This window comes from Vombatus ursinus, unplaced genomic scaffold, assembly GCF_900497805.2.
Source record: "Vombatus ursinus unplaced genomic scaffold, bare-nosed wombat genome assembly UNPS02014797.1, whole genome shotgun sequence".
Classification (NCBI taxonomy): Eukaryota; Metazoa; Chordata; class Mammalia; order Diprotodontia; family Vombatidae; genus Vombatus; species Vombatus ursinus.
Genome location: NW_020954575.1, coordinates 502,624 through 520,539, shown reverse-complemented (window position 1 = coordinate 520,539; position 17,916 = coordinate 502,624). Strand labels below are relative to the sequence as shown.

Here is a 17,916-nt window from a genome sequence, read left to right as displayed (position 1 = left end):
AACCCCTTTGTCCTAGTCATAGAAGAAATTCTAGGGGTTAAAAAAAATTCCCTTGACAAAGGGACTTCTTGTGATGGGGATTTCATCTGTGTTCCATTAAGGTAGTGACTTTGCTTTTTATAACAAGAATTTTTAGAAGTGCCAGGAATAAGCCTCCAAACTGCAATGGATTATTCTGCTGTAATTAGTATTCTGCTCTATTACATTGGTAAAGAACTTGTTCTTATAGAAATTCCTGCCCACACCTAAGTTTAATTGCTGAGAAAATCCAGATGTTCCCCTGTGACAACTTGTGTGTTTGTTATGAGGTTTGGAAAAATTACACTCACTTTAATCCTCTCTTGTGTATTGATGTCATTTTTCCAGCCAGTTAAGTACTATATGTGCTGATTGTAGCATTGAAAACTGAAATAACTTAAGAATTATTTTTAGTATTTTAAGTTTAAATTTTGTGTTTCATGGGAAAATCAGGATAGGTATTATCTAATGCTGTGAAGAGCACTGATAAGAAAAGGGGTAAATTGAATTGCAGACCTTTTATAAAATTAAATTTTATTTTCAAATAAAGACCTAAAATAAAACTAGCCACTGGTTTTATGAAAAAACCTAATAAAATAGACAAACCATTGGTTAATTTGATTTAAAAAAAAGAAGAAAATCAAATTACTATAAAAAATGAAAAGGGTGAGTTTACCACCAATGAAGATGAAATTAAAGCAATTATTGGGAGCTATTTTGTCCAATTATATGCTAATAAATCTAACAATCTAAGTGAAATGGATGAATATTTACAAAAATATAAATGGCCCAGATTAACAGAAGAGGAAATAAAATACTTAAATAATCCTATCTTAGAAAAAGAAATTGAACAAGCCATCAGTGAACTCCCTAAGAAAAAATCCCCAAGGCCAAATGGATTCACAAGTGAATTCTACCAAACATTTAAAGAACAATTAATTCCAATATTATATAACCTATTTGGAAAAATAAGCAAAGGAGGAATCCCACCAGATTGCTTTTATGACACAAATTTGTGCTGATACCTAAACCAGGAAGTGTGGAAATTGAGAAAGAAAACTATACATCATTAATGAATATTGATGCAAAAATTTTAAATAAAATACTAGCAAGGAGATTCCAGCAAAATATCACAAAGATCATATGCTATGATCAGATGGGATTTATACCCTGAATGCAGGGCTGGTTCAACATTAGGAAAACTATCAACATAATTAACATCAATAACAAAACCAACAGGAATCATATGATTATTTCAGAAGATGCAGAAAAAGCTTTTGAGAAAATACAACACTCATTGCTATTAAAAATACTAGAAAGCATAGAAATAAATGGAGCTTTCCTTAAAATTATAATTAGTATCTATCTGAAATCATCAGCAAACATTATTTGTAATAGGGATAAGCTAGAAGCCTTCCCAGTATGATCAGGGATGAAGTAAGGATGTCCATTATCACCACTATTATTCAACATTGTACTAGAAATGCTAGCTATAGCAATAAGAGAAGAAAGAGTAATTGAAGGAATTAGAATAGGCAGTGAAGAAACACAAAAACTATTACGCTTTGCAGATATAGAATGCTAGACAATCAGCAAAAAACCTAGTTGAAATAATTAGCAACTTCAGCAAAGTTGCAGGATATAAAATAAACCCACATAAATCATCAGTGTTTCTATATATTACCAACAAAGTCCAGCAGGAAGAGACAGAGAAGTTCTATTTAAAATAACTATAGACAATGTAAAATACTTGGGAGTCTACTTGCCAAGATAAACCTAGAACTATAGCTGTATGAACACAATGACAAACCACTTTTTAACACAAATAAAATCATGTCTAAACAATTAGAAAAATATTATTTGCTCATGAGTAGGCTGAGCCAATATAATAATAAAAATGACAATTCTACCTAAATTTATTTATCTAGTGGTATACCAATCAAACTACCAAAAATTTATTTTACAGAGTTAGAAAAACTGATAAAAAAATTCATCTGGAAGAATAAAAAGTCAAGAATATCAAGGGATTAATGAAAAAAAAAATGTGAAGGAAGGTGGTTTATCCTTACCAGATCTCAAATTGTATTACAAAGCAGTAATCACCAAAATGATCTGATTAAGAAATAGAGTTGTGGATCAGTGGAATAGATCAGGTACTAAATGACCATAGGAATCTAGTGTCTGATAAAAGCAAAAATCTAAACTTTTGGGACAAGAACTTATTATTTGACAAAAACTACTGGGAAAACTGGAATGCAGTGTGGCAGAAACTAAGTGTAGACCGATATCTTACACTGTATACCAAGACAAGGTCAAAATGGGTACATGATTTAGACATAAAGGCTTATTCCATAAGCAAGCATGGAGTAGTTTACCTTTTATCTATGGATAAAGGAAGAATTTATGATCAAACAAGAGATAAAGAGCATTATGAAAGGTAAAATGGACAATTTTGATTAAGTTAAATTAAAAAGGCTTTGCACAAACAACTAATGCATTCAGAATTAAAAGAAAAACAGAATATTGGCCTCATTTCTCAAATATATAGAGAATGGAGTCCAATTTATAATAATATGAGTCATTCCCCAATTGAAAAATGGTCAAATGATATAAATATGCAGTTTTCAGAAGAAGAAATCAAAGCTATCACTAGCCATATGAAAAAATGCTCTAATCGCTATTGATTAAAGAAATAAAAATTAAAACAACTCTCAGGTACCACCTCACACCTATCAGATTGACTAATATGACAGAAAAGGAAAATGACAACTCTTGGAGGGGATGTGAGAAAATTGGAACACTAATGCACTGTTGGTGAGGTTGTGAACTGATCCAACCATTCAAGAGAGCTATTTGGAACTGTGCCTTTTGTCTTTGCTTTCTTTTGCAACATGGCTAATATGGAAATATGTTTTGCATGACTGTGCATATATAACTTATTAAATTGTTTTCAGTCTCAAGGATGCAGGAAGAGAGGGAAGGAGAGAATTTGGAACTCAAAATTTAAAAAAAGAATGTTTAAAGGTTTTTTACATATAATTGGAAAGAAAGTAAAATGTTTGAAAAAAATAGAAAAGAAAAATAAGTGCAAGTGTGGGGACAAAAAGAAAAACCAAATAAAGATCTACTTTCTCTCCCTACTATACCTCCCCCGACCCCGGCACCCATTGAGAAAAAAAGAAAACCAAAAATTTTCAAAAAAATGTCTCCGTCTGCACTCTGAATCTCTTAGAGTCTCTGACAGGATGTGGGCAGCTTGTTTTGTCATGAGTCGTGGAATTTTGGTTGGTTGTTGTGTGTATCAAAGTTCCCAAGGCTTTCCAAGTTGTTAAGTCTTTACAGTATTTTTGTTACTGCATAAATTGTCCTGGGTCCTGTTGAAGACCTTTGGAAAGAAGATTACTAAAAGCTATCATGATATCAAAAAACAGGTCATTGCAGACTATCTTAGTTTCTTTCTTGAAAGATATACTAGTCTGGTAGATGAAGTGAGTGCTGTAGATACTGTATACCTACATTTTCAGCATAGTTTTTGAAAGTCTTTCATACTATTCTTTTGGACAAGATGGAAAAATGGTGAATTTAGAACTTATTAAATGATCAGAGTAGTCATTAATATATTGATGTCAGCTTGGATAGAGATTTCTAGTAGAACAACTCAGGGACTAATTTATTCATGATCCTGTGCCATTTGGCATTTTCATCAGTTAAACGGTTAAAGTTTCCTCAGTAAAGGCGTAAGTTGACCTGGTTTGTCAGATTTGCAGTTGACGAGAATTTGGAAGCCATTTCATAGACAAAGTCAGAATCCAAAAGGATCTTGGGGGGAAGGGCTTAAGGATGGGTTGACTCTTAACTAAGTTGAATTTTAATAGGGATTAATGTATAACTCTATACTTCATTCAAAGAATCAGCTTCCTAAATACAAGATTAGGGGGTAGGCATGGCTAGACAACATTTTGTGTGAAAAAGATCTGTGAGTTTTAGTGTGCTGAAAGCTCAAAATGAAACAGTGATGACATGGTAACCAAAACAGCCACTCTGAGAGAATCGTATGTCTGTAACTACCGTTCCTGTTGTAGTCTGAACTGATTAAACCACATCTGAAATATTTTTGACAAGTTCTCGATGTTATTATTTTAGGGAAAGCATTGATGAGCTGAAGCTTGAAGTTGAATTTAAGCATTTATAAAGCTTCTAGGGAATTCATTAAGTAGTCTTCAAGGAATTTGTATTCTCTGCAATTCACAGGGAAGAACCAGGTGGGTGGAGAATGCCTCTTGTTCAGACTGTGCATGGAGAACCCTTTCAGATGGTCCATCAGTATTGAATCACCTCTTCAGATGAATATTGAACTGGGCCCAGAATCAAATAGTACAAGGCACGGAAAGGGCCATGTTATATTTGAGAAATCATGCATGACTTTCAGCATGCTCAAACTTCTCTTTGAAACAAAAAGATGATTAAAAGTAAATTTTTATTGATTGTTTTTATATCACCTACATTTCCTACTGTATCCCTTTATCTGACCCTCTCCCAGACAGCCATTATAACAAAAAAATTTAAAAGAGGGAAGAAAAGGTTTCAGCAAAACTAATAAATAAAAAAAGGCTGACATTATAAACAGTGTTTACTCACCCATAGTCTCCAGCCTTTTCATAGGAACTGGGAAGGTATTTTCTTTTATTTATTCATTCATTCATTCATTCATTCATTCATTTTTGGTCATTATAAGCTTTGTCATTATACTTTGACAGCAGTTGGTTTTGATTTTGTTGTATTTCATTTACATTGTTGTGATCATTATATTTTTCTGGTTTTACTTTGCTTTAGTTCATATTCTGTTCTCTGCATTTTTCATATTTGTTTTCTTACAACATAATTTTAAGTAACATTTTCAAAATAAATTTTTATTACCTTTTTTACATCACAAACATTTCCCTCAGTATCCCTTCCCCTTCCCATCCCCAGAGAGCTATGTCATATAACAAGTAATAATTTTAAGAAAGAAATCCAGCAAAACTTACCAATCCATAAAAATAGTCTGAAAATATGTGTGGTATGTGTGTATCTTCTCATTTTCTCATGTTTGCTCCTTTTTTTTTTTGTTCTTGTCATTGTATATGTTGTTTTCTTGTATTTGCTTCCTTTGTATTAGTTCATGTAGATCTTTCCATGCTTTTCTATATTCATCACACACATCATTTCTCAAGCAGAGTCATATTCCATTACATTTATGTACCATTAGCTACCCTACAGTCCATAGATATCCCACTGTTTCCAATTTGTTGCTACTATAAAAAGTATTAATATAAATATTTTGGTGTATTGGTGTATATGGTGAATTTCTTATTAATGGCCTTTGGGTATAAGCCTAATAGTAGTGGACTCTCTGGATCAAACAATGTGACCATTCTAGTCGCTTTAATTGCCTAACTCAAAATTGCTTTGGAAATGATTATACTAATTTATAGCTCCATCCACCATGCACTAGTGTGCCTGCCTGTCTTCCCACAGCCTCTTCAATATTGATTATTTCCATCTTTTGTCTTCTTGGTCAATTTGTAGGGTGTTAGGTGAAACCTAGGGTTTTTCATTTGCATTTCTCTAATTGGTGATTTGGAGCATTCGTTTATGGTTATAGTTTGTAATTCTTTTTTTTTTTATTAATTTATTTTGCTATATCAATAGTCACTTCCATAAGCTTTTGAGTTTTAAATTTTTCTCCCCTTCCCTCCCCAAGACAGCTCACAATCTGATATAGGCTCTACATATACATACCTATTAAATAGTTTGCAATTCTTTTGAGAATTTTTTCCCTTTGACCCTTTGACCACTTATCTGTTAAGGCAGGCCTGCACTACCTGCAGCCCATGGGCCATTGCCCGCATGCCACTTGTGGCACTCCAAAAGATTTCAGGAGGCTCAGGAAAGTTTTCCTCTACATTTTTTATAGGTAGCCAGAAATCCTTTGGCAGGCCATAAGTGGTTGTGGCCGCAGGTTATGCAGACCTGTGTTAGGGAGTGAAAAAGTATATTCTTCACAAGAGCAACTGTCCAATGTTTTTATAGTTGTGAATCATGGAATTATTAAGTCTTTGTAGAATCAGAATTATGGGTCACCTAAAAGGTAAGAGGTGAAGCCTGTGGTGGACATTTCTCTGTGAATAGACTTCAAAATATTATCAATGGCAAATTGTGCACATGAAATAGTAAAAACATTTTTGAAAAGACAGGCTTAGACATGGGAGAGTCACAGAAGTTCAAGGGATAAGTTTGGAGAGCCTGAATACTATACTGATCCATAGGTTATGTTAAGAGATTAAAAAGAAGGCCATCTGGTGAACCTTTTATGAGAAGACACATACCAGAGTTTTTACTTTACAGAGTAAAACTAAAATAAGCTTCAGAGAGAAGAAATGATTTTCCTTTGGGATAAGATATGTATTTGTAACTTCATTGTTTGTCTGATGAGGAAGGGCCTCCTGGAAGAAATGGGGCTTACAAAAAAACCTCAAAAACTCAGCAACAATCTCCATGAGTTATGTCCAGTATTTGGTTATAGAAAGATGCTTATTGTAGTAGTGCCCAAATAAGTAGAAATGTTGCAGTGGCTTCAGGGAAGAAGCTAAAATACTTAATAGTCTATGGCCACCAAACTCTTCAGAAATGGAAGTTGCATGGTTTTTAATTTTTTCATGAAACATATATATTTTTGGTATAGCTTTAATTAACTTTATATTGAGAAGGAGGAAGCATAATTTGCTTCTAAAATGTGTGGTATCGTTCATCTTCTTGAAAAAGTACTGGCAGGAAAGGAAGAGGAGCTGCTCATATAGTATTTTAAAACTTTACAAGCTTCAACCTATATTTTTAACACTTCAACAAACATGAAAGGGCTATTATATGCAAAGCACTGAAGATTTAAAGGCAAAAAATGAGGCAGCCCCTTCTCAAGGAGCTTACCTTCTGCTGGGGAATGGTTAAGTAAAATTTTGCCCATTAATAGGGCCACTATACTGCTGTTAGGACCCAGGACTTGAGGACTGCACAAAGGATCCTGTAAATACCATTATTAAATAACACAGAGTGAAATGAGGAGAACCAAAAGAATGGAGCACACACTAAATGACCATGTGAAAGAAAAGAAACAAGAAAAATCCTGATGGACACTTGGGGGGAGGGGAACAGATTAGAAAATTGATGTTTTGCGCTTAATTTGTAGCCGGTTAATTCACTTTGTCAGTTGAAATGATCAGTTTGACGTTTAAAAAAACATTGTTAAAAAATACAAACTTCTAAAAGATTCCAGCAACACCCACACCTGATGTGTCCTAAATGGACATGTATTCTTTTCTACTTTAGTTCACAGATGTGAAATTTAGCACTACATTTAAACTAACATTCAGGATTTTGCTATGCTTAATTGTCTGAATACTGACAGGATTTTTCTTTCAGTATTGTTATTTGATAAATGATTCTTCCTCTTCAGTGACATAATCTAAAACACTGTATATTATAACATTGTAGTTACACCATAGTGTATGTTTTATTGCAGAAAAGTTGAGCATTAAATAGCTGGTACTCCTTACAGTATTTTTTTTTGTTGTTGTTCCATTTAGAAAACAGTTGCACTTTGCCAGGTTAATCCAAACCAGCTCTGGCTTAGCATATCTTCTTCCTATTACGTATTCTTTTAACTTGAAAATTGATGATCTCTAAGGTCTGGTCTCTTGCCAGCTCCAGAATCCTAAGATGTCTATGAACTTTGTCATTTGTCTACAAAAACAAGTCATATTTCTGCATTGCTGTCTTTATGTAGCTCCAGTTTGTAGCAACTGTGACCAGCACTGCTTTCCTGGGATTTTCCACATACAGAGGAGGGCTCCTGAGCATACCAGAGCTTTCACTGCAAGTGAGTGGGCATATACTGCTTCTGTTCATTGTTAATTCTAAGGCTATTTTGGTTTTACCTTGGGTGTGGATACAATTTTTGCTGCCTAGGTTCCCCTCCTATCCTAAGCCAGGTGACAGGATCTTTATGAATTATGAAGTGTGAAAAGAGCTGATACACCTAATATCACGTAGTGAAAGACTAGTTTTTGTTAAATCCATGTCCCCAAGTCCATTTATCTGAGGAATTTCACAGGGTTTAAGATTGGTAGAGGAAGGTAAAGATTTATATGTGGAGCAGATTAGAATACTTTATGTACACAAAACCATGGGTAGCCAAAAATGCTTGGGGTATAATAGTCTTCATAGCTTTTATCCTGGAAAAGTTTGGTCTTTTAAGCTGAGTAAAATGTCTACATAATATGTTAGACTAAGTGGATCTCAGAAAATGTTGGTATTCAGTAAAGAAAAACAAAAGCATGTTACAGTTTCATTGACTAGAGGAAAAAGTGCTTTTTTTTAAAAGGTTTTTTTTCCTTAGTTATGTGTAATGATTTTTTTAACATAAGTTTTTAAAAATTTTGAATTCCAAATTATCTTCCTTCCTTCTTTCCCCTCCCCCTTCTTGAGAAGGTAGGCAGTTTGATATAGATTATACATGTGCAGTCATGCAAAACATATTTCCATATTAGCCATGTTGCAAAAGAAAACACACACAAAAATCAAAGAAGAATAAAGTAAGAATAGTATGCTTTGATCTGCATTCAGACTCCATCAGTTCTTTCTCTAGAGGTAGATAGCATTTTTCATCATGAGTCCTTTGAAATTTTCTTATACCACTGTATTACTGAGAATAGCTAAGTCATTCATAGTTGTTCATTGTACAGTATTGTTGTTACTATGCTCAGTGTCCTCCTGTTTCTGTTCATTTCATTTTACATCAGCTCATTTAAGTCTTTCCAGGTATAAGGGAAACTGAGGAGATCCTCCCCAGCCCCTCGCACTACCGCCTTATGACCTGACATACTGTTACACCAGGTTTTTCTGAAAGCATCCTGCTTGTCATTTCTTGTAGCACAACAGTATTTCATCACAATCATATACTTCAACTTACTCAGCCATTCCTCATTTGGTGGGCATGCCCTCATTGTCCAATTCTTAGCTACTACAAAAAAAGCTGTTTGAAATATTTTTGCATATATAGATCCTTTTCCTTCTTTTTAAAAATCTCTTTGGGATAGACCCAGTAGTACTGTTGCTGAGTCAAAAGGTAGGTACAGTTTTGTAGCTCTTTGGGCATAATTTCAAATTGCTCTCCAGAATGGAGAGAGAACTGTTCTCCAGTTGGTTCAGAACCCCACCAACAGTTTTTCCACATCCCCTCCAAGATGTCATTTTCCTTTTCTGTCATATTAGTCAATCTGATAGGTGTGAGATGGTAGCTCAGAGTTGTTTTAATTTGCATTTCTCTAATCAGTAGTGATTTAAAGCATTTTTTCATGTGAGTAGCGATAGCTTTGATTTCTTCTGAAAACTGCATGTTCATGTCCTTTGACTAAAAGTGGTTCTTTTAAAAAGGTCCCATGAACATCTTTTTTATAAAGGACTGTTAAGTCGTCGTTGGGGCAGCTAGATGGTGCAGTGGATAGAGCACTGGCCCTGGAGTCAGGAGGACCTGAGTTCAAATCCGGCTTCAGACACTAACTAGTTGTATGACCCAGGACAAGTCACTGTTGTTAACTATGGGGATGCCATCCTCACAATATAAAGTGGAAAGAATGCAGGATTTGGAGTCAGCTGACTCGGGTTCAAGTAAAATCCTAGCTCTGCCATCTGTGTAATCTTGGGCAAGGAATCTGCAGGGGGCAGAGGGAATCAGACTGGGTGACTCTAGGGTACCTTCTGGCTCTCCTGTGATCCTAAACTATATTCTGTTATTGAAGAGTTTTTCAGGGTGTTGGGAGTTCAGCATCTGTGTTCTTTTCCTTGTCTTGAGTCTGTTGACAGGTTAGGAGAGCTTTTTCTATGGGATTGTCTGCATTTGAGCTTAAATGTTCAGATATTACAAATAATACTCAATTCATGGCTTTGAGTTTTCCTTTTTTTTAGAAAATGATTTGTCTGTAGTTGGGAAAGAACAGATCACTGATGTAAGTTTTTTACATTTCTCACATAGCCACAGGCTTTCCAGACTTAATATTTTTATGTACTGATAATTATTTGTGTTTTGCAGGAACAAGATTGTGATAGTTTCTGGTTTCTTGGTGGAAGGAAAAAGAGGTGGGCTTCCTCCCAATGATGAAAGTGTGATTGCTAGTGTCTTCATGAGCTCCAGAGGTCATAGCACACTACCACGAACTCTGATGGCCCCTCGAATGATTTCTGAGGGAGAGCTTGGAGGCATCGCCCAGATCACTTCTTCTCTATACCTGGGCAGAGGCAGTGTCGCCTCCAACCGCCATCTCCTCCAGGCCCGTGGGATCACCTGCATTGTCAATGCCACCATTGAGATTCCCAATTTCAACTGGCCTCAGTTTGAATATGTCAAAGTGCCTCTGGCTGACATGCCCCATGCCCCCATTGGGCTGTACTTTGACACTGTGGCTGACAAGATCCACAGTGTGAGCCGCAAGCACGGGGCAACTCTGGTGCACTGTGCAGCTGGTGTGAGCCGTTCTGCTACTCTCTGCCTCGCTTACCTGATGAAGTACCACAATGTGTGTCTGCTGGAGGCATACAACTGGGTCAAAGCCCGAAGGCCTGTAATTAGGCCCAATGTAGGTTTCTGGAGGCAGCTGATAGACTATGAACGTCAGCTGTTTGGGAAGTCAACAGTTAAAATGGTACAGACGCCTTATGGCATTGTCCCAGACGTTTATGAGAAAGAATCTCGACACCTGATGCCTTACTGGGGGATTTAATACCACTGCAGCCTGCATCAGCAGCTCCATTGAGCAGTACCAGCATCTGCTACACACAGTCTGCTATCCTCTACACCTTTCTTTTCAAATGATCGACTTTTGGTTTTCCCTCAAGTGTTTTTTACACTGGGTGTTCAAGTCTATTTTAAGAGGTGGGGAGGGTGGGGGAAGGGACACATTGCATTGCTAGCCACATTTTTAAAAGTAACCTTTTGAAATAGTGTTTACAAAAATCTTTATCCAGCTTTTAATCATTTTTAACAGTTTGAAAGTTAAATAATTTAATGACATGTTTTGCTCTTCCTCACCCTAAATCTTATGCCTTTGACATCATTGCAGGTATCTGAGCTCAATTCAAAGTGACAGTCACTTTGTGCTAGGATCAATCCTTCAGACACAGGCTTTTTACTCAAGGCTGCCAACTATAAAACACCTGCTTAGACAAAATTTATATAATGCTTCAGTCTTCAGTGGGTCAACTCTATTCTTTCTCATTCACAATTCACTCAACCTGCAACTTCAAATAAGTAAACTTTTATTTAATTGTAAGTAAAGATAATGAAATTTGCTGCAGAAACCATCTTGGAATCGCTTTGTGATCCTGGATTATATTAGTACTTTTAGTAAACTTGTAATCTTCTTAATCTTTTATTAGGCAGATTTTTGTTTTCCTGATAATGATTCACTTTTATGTTTCTTGTAAGGATAAAAGAAAGAAATGGTAAAATATGGTTCTTCTGACAAAATTATGAACATTGCTTAAAATAGACTTCCCAGCTGAGTCATGCACACTCATTCACACTGTTGCAGATGGGCAGATATTAATACCACAGACAAGCATTGCTGGAACAGTGAGAATAATGTGTTTGCTCAAAAAAAAAGTTCTTTTTATTAGCCCATTGCTAAGTGGAGTGCTCTAAAGCACTAGGTCCTCCCTCTATTATAGGTATCTTTAAAAAAAAAAAAAAGAGTGCCTCTACTTATATTTAAAAAAACAACAAAACAGAATCATAAAAAAAAAAAATAAAGATTATAAACACTTAACAGTAATGGCTTTTCTTGACTGCATTTGATTTAACTGCAGAAATGTTATGTAACTTGCTCAATGACTAATACCTTGGACAGCACAGCCTTACAGGGGCTTTGTGGAATTTTCAACACCTGTCATTTTAAATGAACTATTACCCATAATCCTAGGGAGTAGCTGTATTGTCAGACTGACTCTAACTCTAATCTACCTAGTCTCAAGTCTTTCTAGATTTGATATTGCTTCTGGGTATAAGATGACAGTGAAATACAATGCCAATAGCTACAACTGTGTTCTCCAGACTTTTTGTTCATTCACTCCTGTCAATAAAACATTTTTTTTTTTCCTGCCTGATGAGTCTTCTGGAAGGGAGATGACCTTTCGTCACAGCACCTGTTCTGTTCTGAGGCTCTGTCATGCCTGCTTGAGAAGGGGAAGGTTGGGAACCTGTGTTACAGCAGGAAGAGAGAGAACCACAGGGTTGGGTGGTAACAATCTTGCACGTGATTTGAGTATGAAAGTATAGGTTTGGCAACTTGTGATTGAAAACCCCAAATGGTCATCCTTCAACAATGTGAAAAATTTGTAACATTCTTCTTGATTTTAAGTTACCTTAAAATCTTTTAGTGAATAGGGAAACTGTTTCAAAGAAACACTGGTGAAGACATTTGGGAAGTGGAGCTAATACTGTTTTGTTTGTTAAAAGGTTTATAGAAAAATTTACCTTTATGAATAATGGGATTTTTTGAGTTCTTTATCCTGTGCATTATGGCTCATCTTAAATGTAAAAAGGCTGTAAACTGAAAAGTGTGACATTCTCTAGGATTAATCACATGAATTTTCGAAGGTTTGCCTTTAAAAACAGCAAATATTTTCTCATTTTCCTGAAGGAAAAAAAGGTGCTTAATGTGCAGTGCAAGACAATTAATAGCATAAAAGAAAGCCACTCCTTATTTGATGATACAAACAACTTCCACCACAACATAAGATAATCTATTACCAGTTTTTGATTATGTTCCATCAACTTCAGTTGGTTCATGGATGCCTAACTCATAGTATGAGGTCTATTACATTGTCATCAGAAAGCACATACCAGCAGGTTGGTTTTTAACCATATATGTTATTTAAAGTAGAATGGGAGTACTGGAAGTGTCAAGTAAAATTTCAAATACTGGCAAAAGTGTGAAAAGCATTTGTAGAAAGTACTTGAGAGCTTATCTGCCATAGGTGGTATTATATGGGAGATTTCATTTCTTTGATCTTCTGTGGTTGCCTGGCTTTAACAAAGTTGAGTAGTCCAAAATGTTTTAGGGACAATTAGGTGGCCTTTAGTACAAAGCAAAGGAAGTTAAGTTTTTATAAAACTTAGACACTACTGCCTTCAAAACCTTGAACAGAGTGATTAAAAAGCAAGTAGAAGACATCTTTAAAAATTTAGATATCACAGAACATTAAACTTTCAGTATGCAACCTGGATGCAATGTTGGCTGGTAAGTAAATAGTGAAAAGATCCTTTTAGAGATGACATCAACACCAGTGTGTACAGAAGAAATTTAAATTTGCTTTCTTAGCAATAAAATCAGAAGCCCACATGCAGTATCAAAATTTTTAAAAAGAGTATTTGTGAATCTTCACGCCAGCAGTGAAGTGAAGCTGTTTTGACACTGCATACTATGGAAATCAGTCACCTTGGTTACAGTTTCCAAGGACACAAGGCCCTGGGCTAACCATAGAAATCACTGAGGTGGAGGTAAACAGCAGTACTGAGTCATTTAATGAAGAGGGTATGTGTAAGCAGAGAAACAAATGGAATGGTACTCTTCTGATATTCTTGATGGGAAAGGAGACATTAAAAACTCTGTTCTTTATGTCAAAGGGCATCTTGATGATACTGTGTATTGGTTTCTGCTTCAGCACTTCTCAAACAGTGCCACAGTGTGTCATATGTCACTCAAGTTAGTTGTCATCCTTGGAGATCTCTTGGATATGTCTAAGATTTAGAAACATCTGCTTAATAGGTGAACAGAAGCAAAAGAATGGCATTACTCGCTATGGGCTGCTGTCACAAGATAATGGTCCTTTTAAGAATTTGCACAAAAATAAACACCACAAGAATTGTAAGCTTTGTCAACAAAGGTATTTTCTGTTATCACTGATAATTATACTATGGAATTTACAGATCAATCCAAAGTGGACTCATTCTAGTGTTAAAATGACATACATAGCATCCTATTTACAGGTTCATAGGTAGACCCTGTCAGGAAATCTCCTTAACCTATGGGAACTTGGTTTAATTGCTAAGTAAGTGAAAGTCTAGTCTCAGCACATTGGGGTTGGCCATCTAAGCCATACTAGTTTGTTGATTTGGTTTGGAACAAAATGAACAATTCTATTCCAATTTGTGTCATACTCTTCTCTTTCCATTCTTTTGTTCAGTGGAGTCAAAGCCACAGTCCCATGAACTTAACAAAAACTTATTACATGTATAAAGTAAAATAGAATTTCCCTTATGATCTGTCATGGGAAAGGGGAAAACAAAGCAATTATATAAAAGCAATGACAGGCAATGCTATGCATTTTTTTTTAAGCAATCCAAGCTAAGAATAGTGCAGTGAGATAATGAGTATGGTACTTAAGTTTGATTTAAAATAAGCTTTTTTTAAAAAAAAATCTGTAGGTGAGAGTAACTGTCCCGCTACTTGGTATATTTTCCATAGGACTAATGAGTCCTCAGCAGCCCTGCTTTATTTTCTGATACACTGTTTTCAGTTACAACACTGTTTCAGTTTACAAGGCAAAGACAATTCACACAGCATATAAGCCTTGTCCGTCTAGATTTTAATTTGTCTGAATTTTCACAGCTTATAAGTCAGAAGCTCTTGTCACAAATACTGCTGTTTTCCAACAGTGTTAAGAAAGTTATGTACTGTAAAAATCAAGGAGTGTTGATCTTCATATACTCTTCTACAGGAAGGGCTGCTCATTGCAAAGAAATACCATTCAGCTGCATAAACAGTCCTGCTAATACATATTCTTCCAGGAAAGTATCATGGTCCTGGGCCTTGTTCAGGGGGTGGGATTCAGGACAGGGACATCATCAGGGAAGAATTAGAAGGATTTACAAACTGATGCACAGGTTTAAGGTGTCCATGCTAATGTGAATGTCTTTCCCTATGAAGATGTCCCTGGACATTTCTGAGAGTTTTCCTTAGCAAATGTGGTTCTAGAAACTAGGGATGAGAAATTTTATAACAATGGGATATTGTAAAGTTTACTGGGACTCCCAATACTTGCAGCACTATCTACAAGTCTAATCATCAGCCCAAACATTATTTTTAATCCTTTTATTGTTTTTTGGGGGGGGGGAGGGAGCAGGGGGGGGGGGGTTGGGTTATTTTTTTTTGGTGAGGCAATTGAGGTTAAATGACTTAACCCCACAGGGTCACAAAGCTAGTAAGTGTCAAGTGTTGGTTCTGAGACTGGATTTGAACTTGGGTCCTCCTGACTCCAAGGCCACTGTTCTATACACTGTGCCACCTAGCTGCCCCATTTTTAATCCTTTTAAACAAATTTGAAGCAAAGAAATGCATTTTTATCCCACAGGACAAATATCATTTCTATATCTAAATAAGCAGACAGGATTTTCATAATTTCTAGTTCTATAATGGTATTTCTTCTGTCAGTTATTCAATTTTGAAACCATAGCAGCAAATACTTCCTTAGAGAAAAATGATCATCTGTATATTAAAACATTGTAAGAGAATGAGAAATTTACAGACCTGTGGTGTCTATGTCTAACACAGTCTGGGCAGGGCTAAGGTAAGACAGATACAGAATGGTAATTATCTCCCTTGTCTTAACAGTAGCTTTGCATCATGGGGTGGCTCTCATAGAATGTTAATTACTTTATCCCAGACCCTAAGTGGGATCAACAGTTGGAGATACCAGTAATGGTTTGTATCATCCATCCTTTTGTGCCTCTTGGGAAGTTCCTTATATGGACTCATGGAAATTAGTTTGCATTACTCATTTACTGGTCCCCTCACTACCTGGGGCAAGGCAAGAAAAAGCTGGTGCTTGATGGAAGGCCTTCTTAGAGTAGATCTGGCAGGATGAGTCCTGGAGGTTTGGGCTCTACACAGTTGATCCAGAAGTTGGCACAGCTTGCATGATACTGATGTCCTCCATATGCCAGTTTGAAACTGTCTGTGTCAGAATTGAATGCCTATAAAAACAAAAAGATTGAGGTGGAAGGGAAGAGAGGTCAGGCTTTGTGGAGTAATGGCACTGGAATTGGGCAGAATGACATTTTCCTTGAGAGAAAATAAATGGGGTGTCAGACTCTGAGTCCCCAAGCTTATACTGAGGTTTGTAGCAGGGCTATGGCCAAAATGGCAAGATCAAAGCTACTTAGTCTGTAAAAGCTGAAGTAATGGCACCATTTCTCTGCTTAAAAAGACCAGATTCTTGCCAATAAACTGGCTTTCAGCAAAAGATGGCAAATGTTTGTGTAGACAAACTGCACAAAGAAAGATATGGGAGGCCACAGCGACCAGATGAATTTCCTGGGCTGCAGAAAATCCCTGCTTAATTTGACTTACACATAATCTCTCTCTTTTTTTTCATTTTTATTCATTCACATTTGGTTAATTTCAATATATTAAAACCTCAAATGAGCTGAAAATAACAGAATTTTTTAATGCTATCGAGAATAGATCCAACAGTGACATCTGAATCAACTTAACTCTAAAGCAATTACCATATAACAAGAATGCTCACAGCATTCACAGTTGCAAAAAATGACTTAATACAACTCTCAGATGACTGAGTTGTCAAAGATATTGAAAGATAACGTTAGCAAGGAGAATAAAAAATATCGTCTTGCTTTCAGTCACTTGCTGTGGTGTTTAACGTTCTTGGAGAGATTAATGAAAATTTACTTTGGAGTGGGGTACTAAAAAAACCTACTCCAAACCTAAAAACTCAAATTATTTTGATGATGGAGTTTGGTGGATTAGACAAATCCTGACGCACTCTAGCTTTGTAGTCTAATCTGGTCATTACAACTTGCATGGCTTCTCCATAAGTTGGCCACAAAGTTGTACTGCATACCGTAGGAGGAAGAAATATGTGAAAAACCAATCATGAGATATAAGCATGCAAAACAAGACAGAAGGGAAGTCACAAAGACACATTAATTGATTAAACATTACGGCAACAAAAATGACTGAAGGATTCATGATAGGAATAATTCAGAACGGCAGTGGAATTATTCAATATGCCTTTCACACTCATAATTAAGATGATGACGCTAAGAAAAGATGTGACTGGTTCATACTTTTTTAGGATGCTCTTCTGCAGGTTTCTCTTCATTCTGAAATAATGTTGAAACCAAAAGGTCAACAAGACTCCCAACACGTTTGCCTACCTCCAAACTGTTTCATGTTTGACCCTTCTTCATAGCCCCACTGTGCTTTGTACCTTGGCTACACACACTGAAAATAGTAAGTTCATTAATTTAAAAACAAACAACCTCCCTCTCCATAACCAAAACAATATTTAACACATGCTTCCCTCATTGCCCTTTATAAAGAAAGTAACTGTTACCTCCTTGGAGCTTTACAAAAATTCTAACCTCTGGTGACACCACACGTGTGAGAAAGACACTACAAAGAAGACTGACTAGAGCTTCTCCCAAGAGACCCTGCAAACAGTACTTTTGAGTTAGTCTGGGTGGGCATGCCTGGAACTTACTCGGCTCCTTGAATCGACATTCAGTAGGCATACCCCACAGGCAAGTTCCTGAGCATTTTTAATCCCAGGACGCAGCATACAGGATGAGAAATCCAACGAGTTTTCATCTGGCTATAAAGACAATGAAACAAACAGTTAAAAGGCCAACAATTCCAAATGATATTTGTTTGGTTCACCCTCATCACTCATTTCTAGTAGCAGCGCTAGCAACAAAAATAAAAAATCTTATAATTACTAACATTTGTCAGAAGGTTTAAGGCAGTGTGCATGTTCTCTAATTTCTGCCTGAAAGTACTTGTGCTC

The 17,916-nt window shown here is 36.1% G+C and overlaps 2 protein-coding genes across 3 annotated transcripts in view; one reads left to right on the top strand and one right to left on the bottom strand.

Moving 5' to 3' along the window:
- Window positions 1-12,209, top strand: part of DUSP14 (dual specificity phosphatase 14) — a 31,085-nt gene extending 18,876 nt beyond the window's left edge. Inside the window, exons 2-3 of the mRNA XM_027870476.1 lie at window positions 7,841-7,933; window positions 10,145-12,209. Coding sequence (XP_027726277.1) covers window positions 10,236-10,832 — 597 coding nt within the window. The 5' untranslated portion in view covers window positions 7,841-7,933; window positions 10,145-10,235 and the 3' untranslated portion in view covers window positions 10,833-12,209. The remainder of the gene's footprint in view (window positions 1-7,840; window positions 7,934-10,144) is intronic.
- A 3,128-nt stretch (window positions 12,210-15,337) lies between these two features.
- SYNRG (synergin gamma) overlaps window positions 15,338-17,916 on the bottom strand; it is a 98,821-nt gene continuing 96,242 nt past the window's right edge. The window contains exons 20-22 of one of the 2 annotated variants that reach the window (XM_027870349.1): window positions 17,614-17,724; window positions 17,198-17,233; window positions 15,338-16,084 (exon numbers count right to left, since the gene is read on the bottom strand). In XM_027870349.1, coding sequence (XP_027726150.1) covers window positions 15,953-16,084; window positions 17,198-17,233; window positions 17,614-17,724 — 279 coding nt within the window. In that variant the 3' untranslated portion in view covers window positions 15,338-15,952. The remainder of the gene's footprint in view (window positions 16,085-17,197; window positions 17,234-17,613; window positions 17,725-17,916) is intronic. The other variant, XM_027870350.1, reaches the window with a different exon arrangement.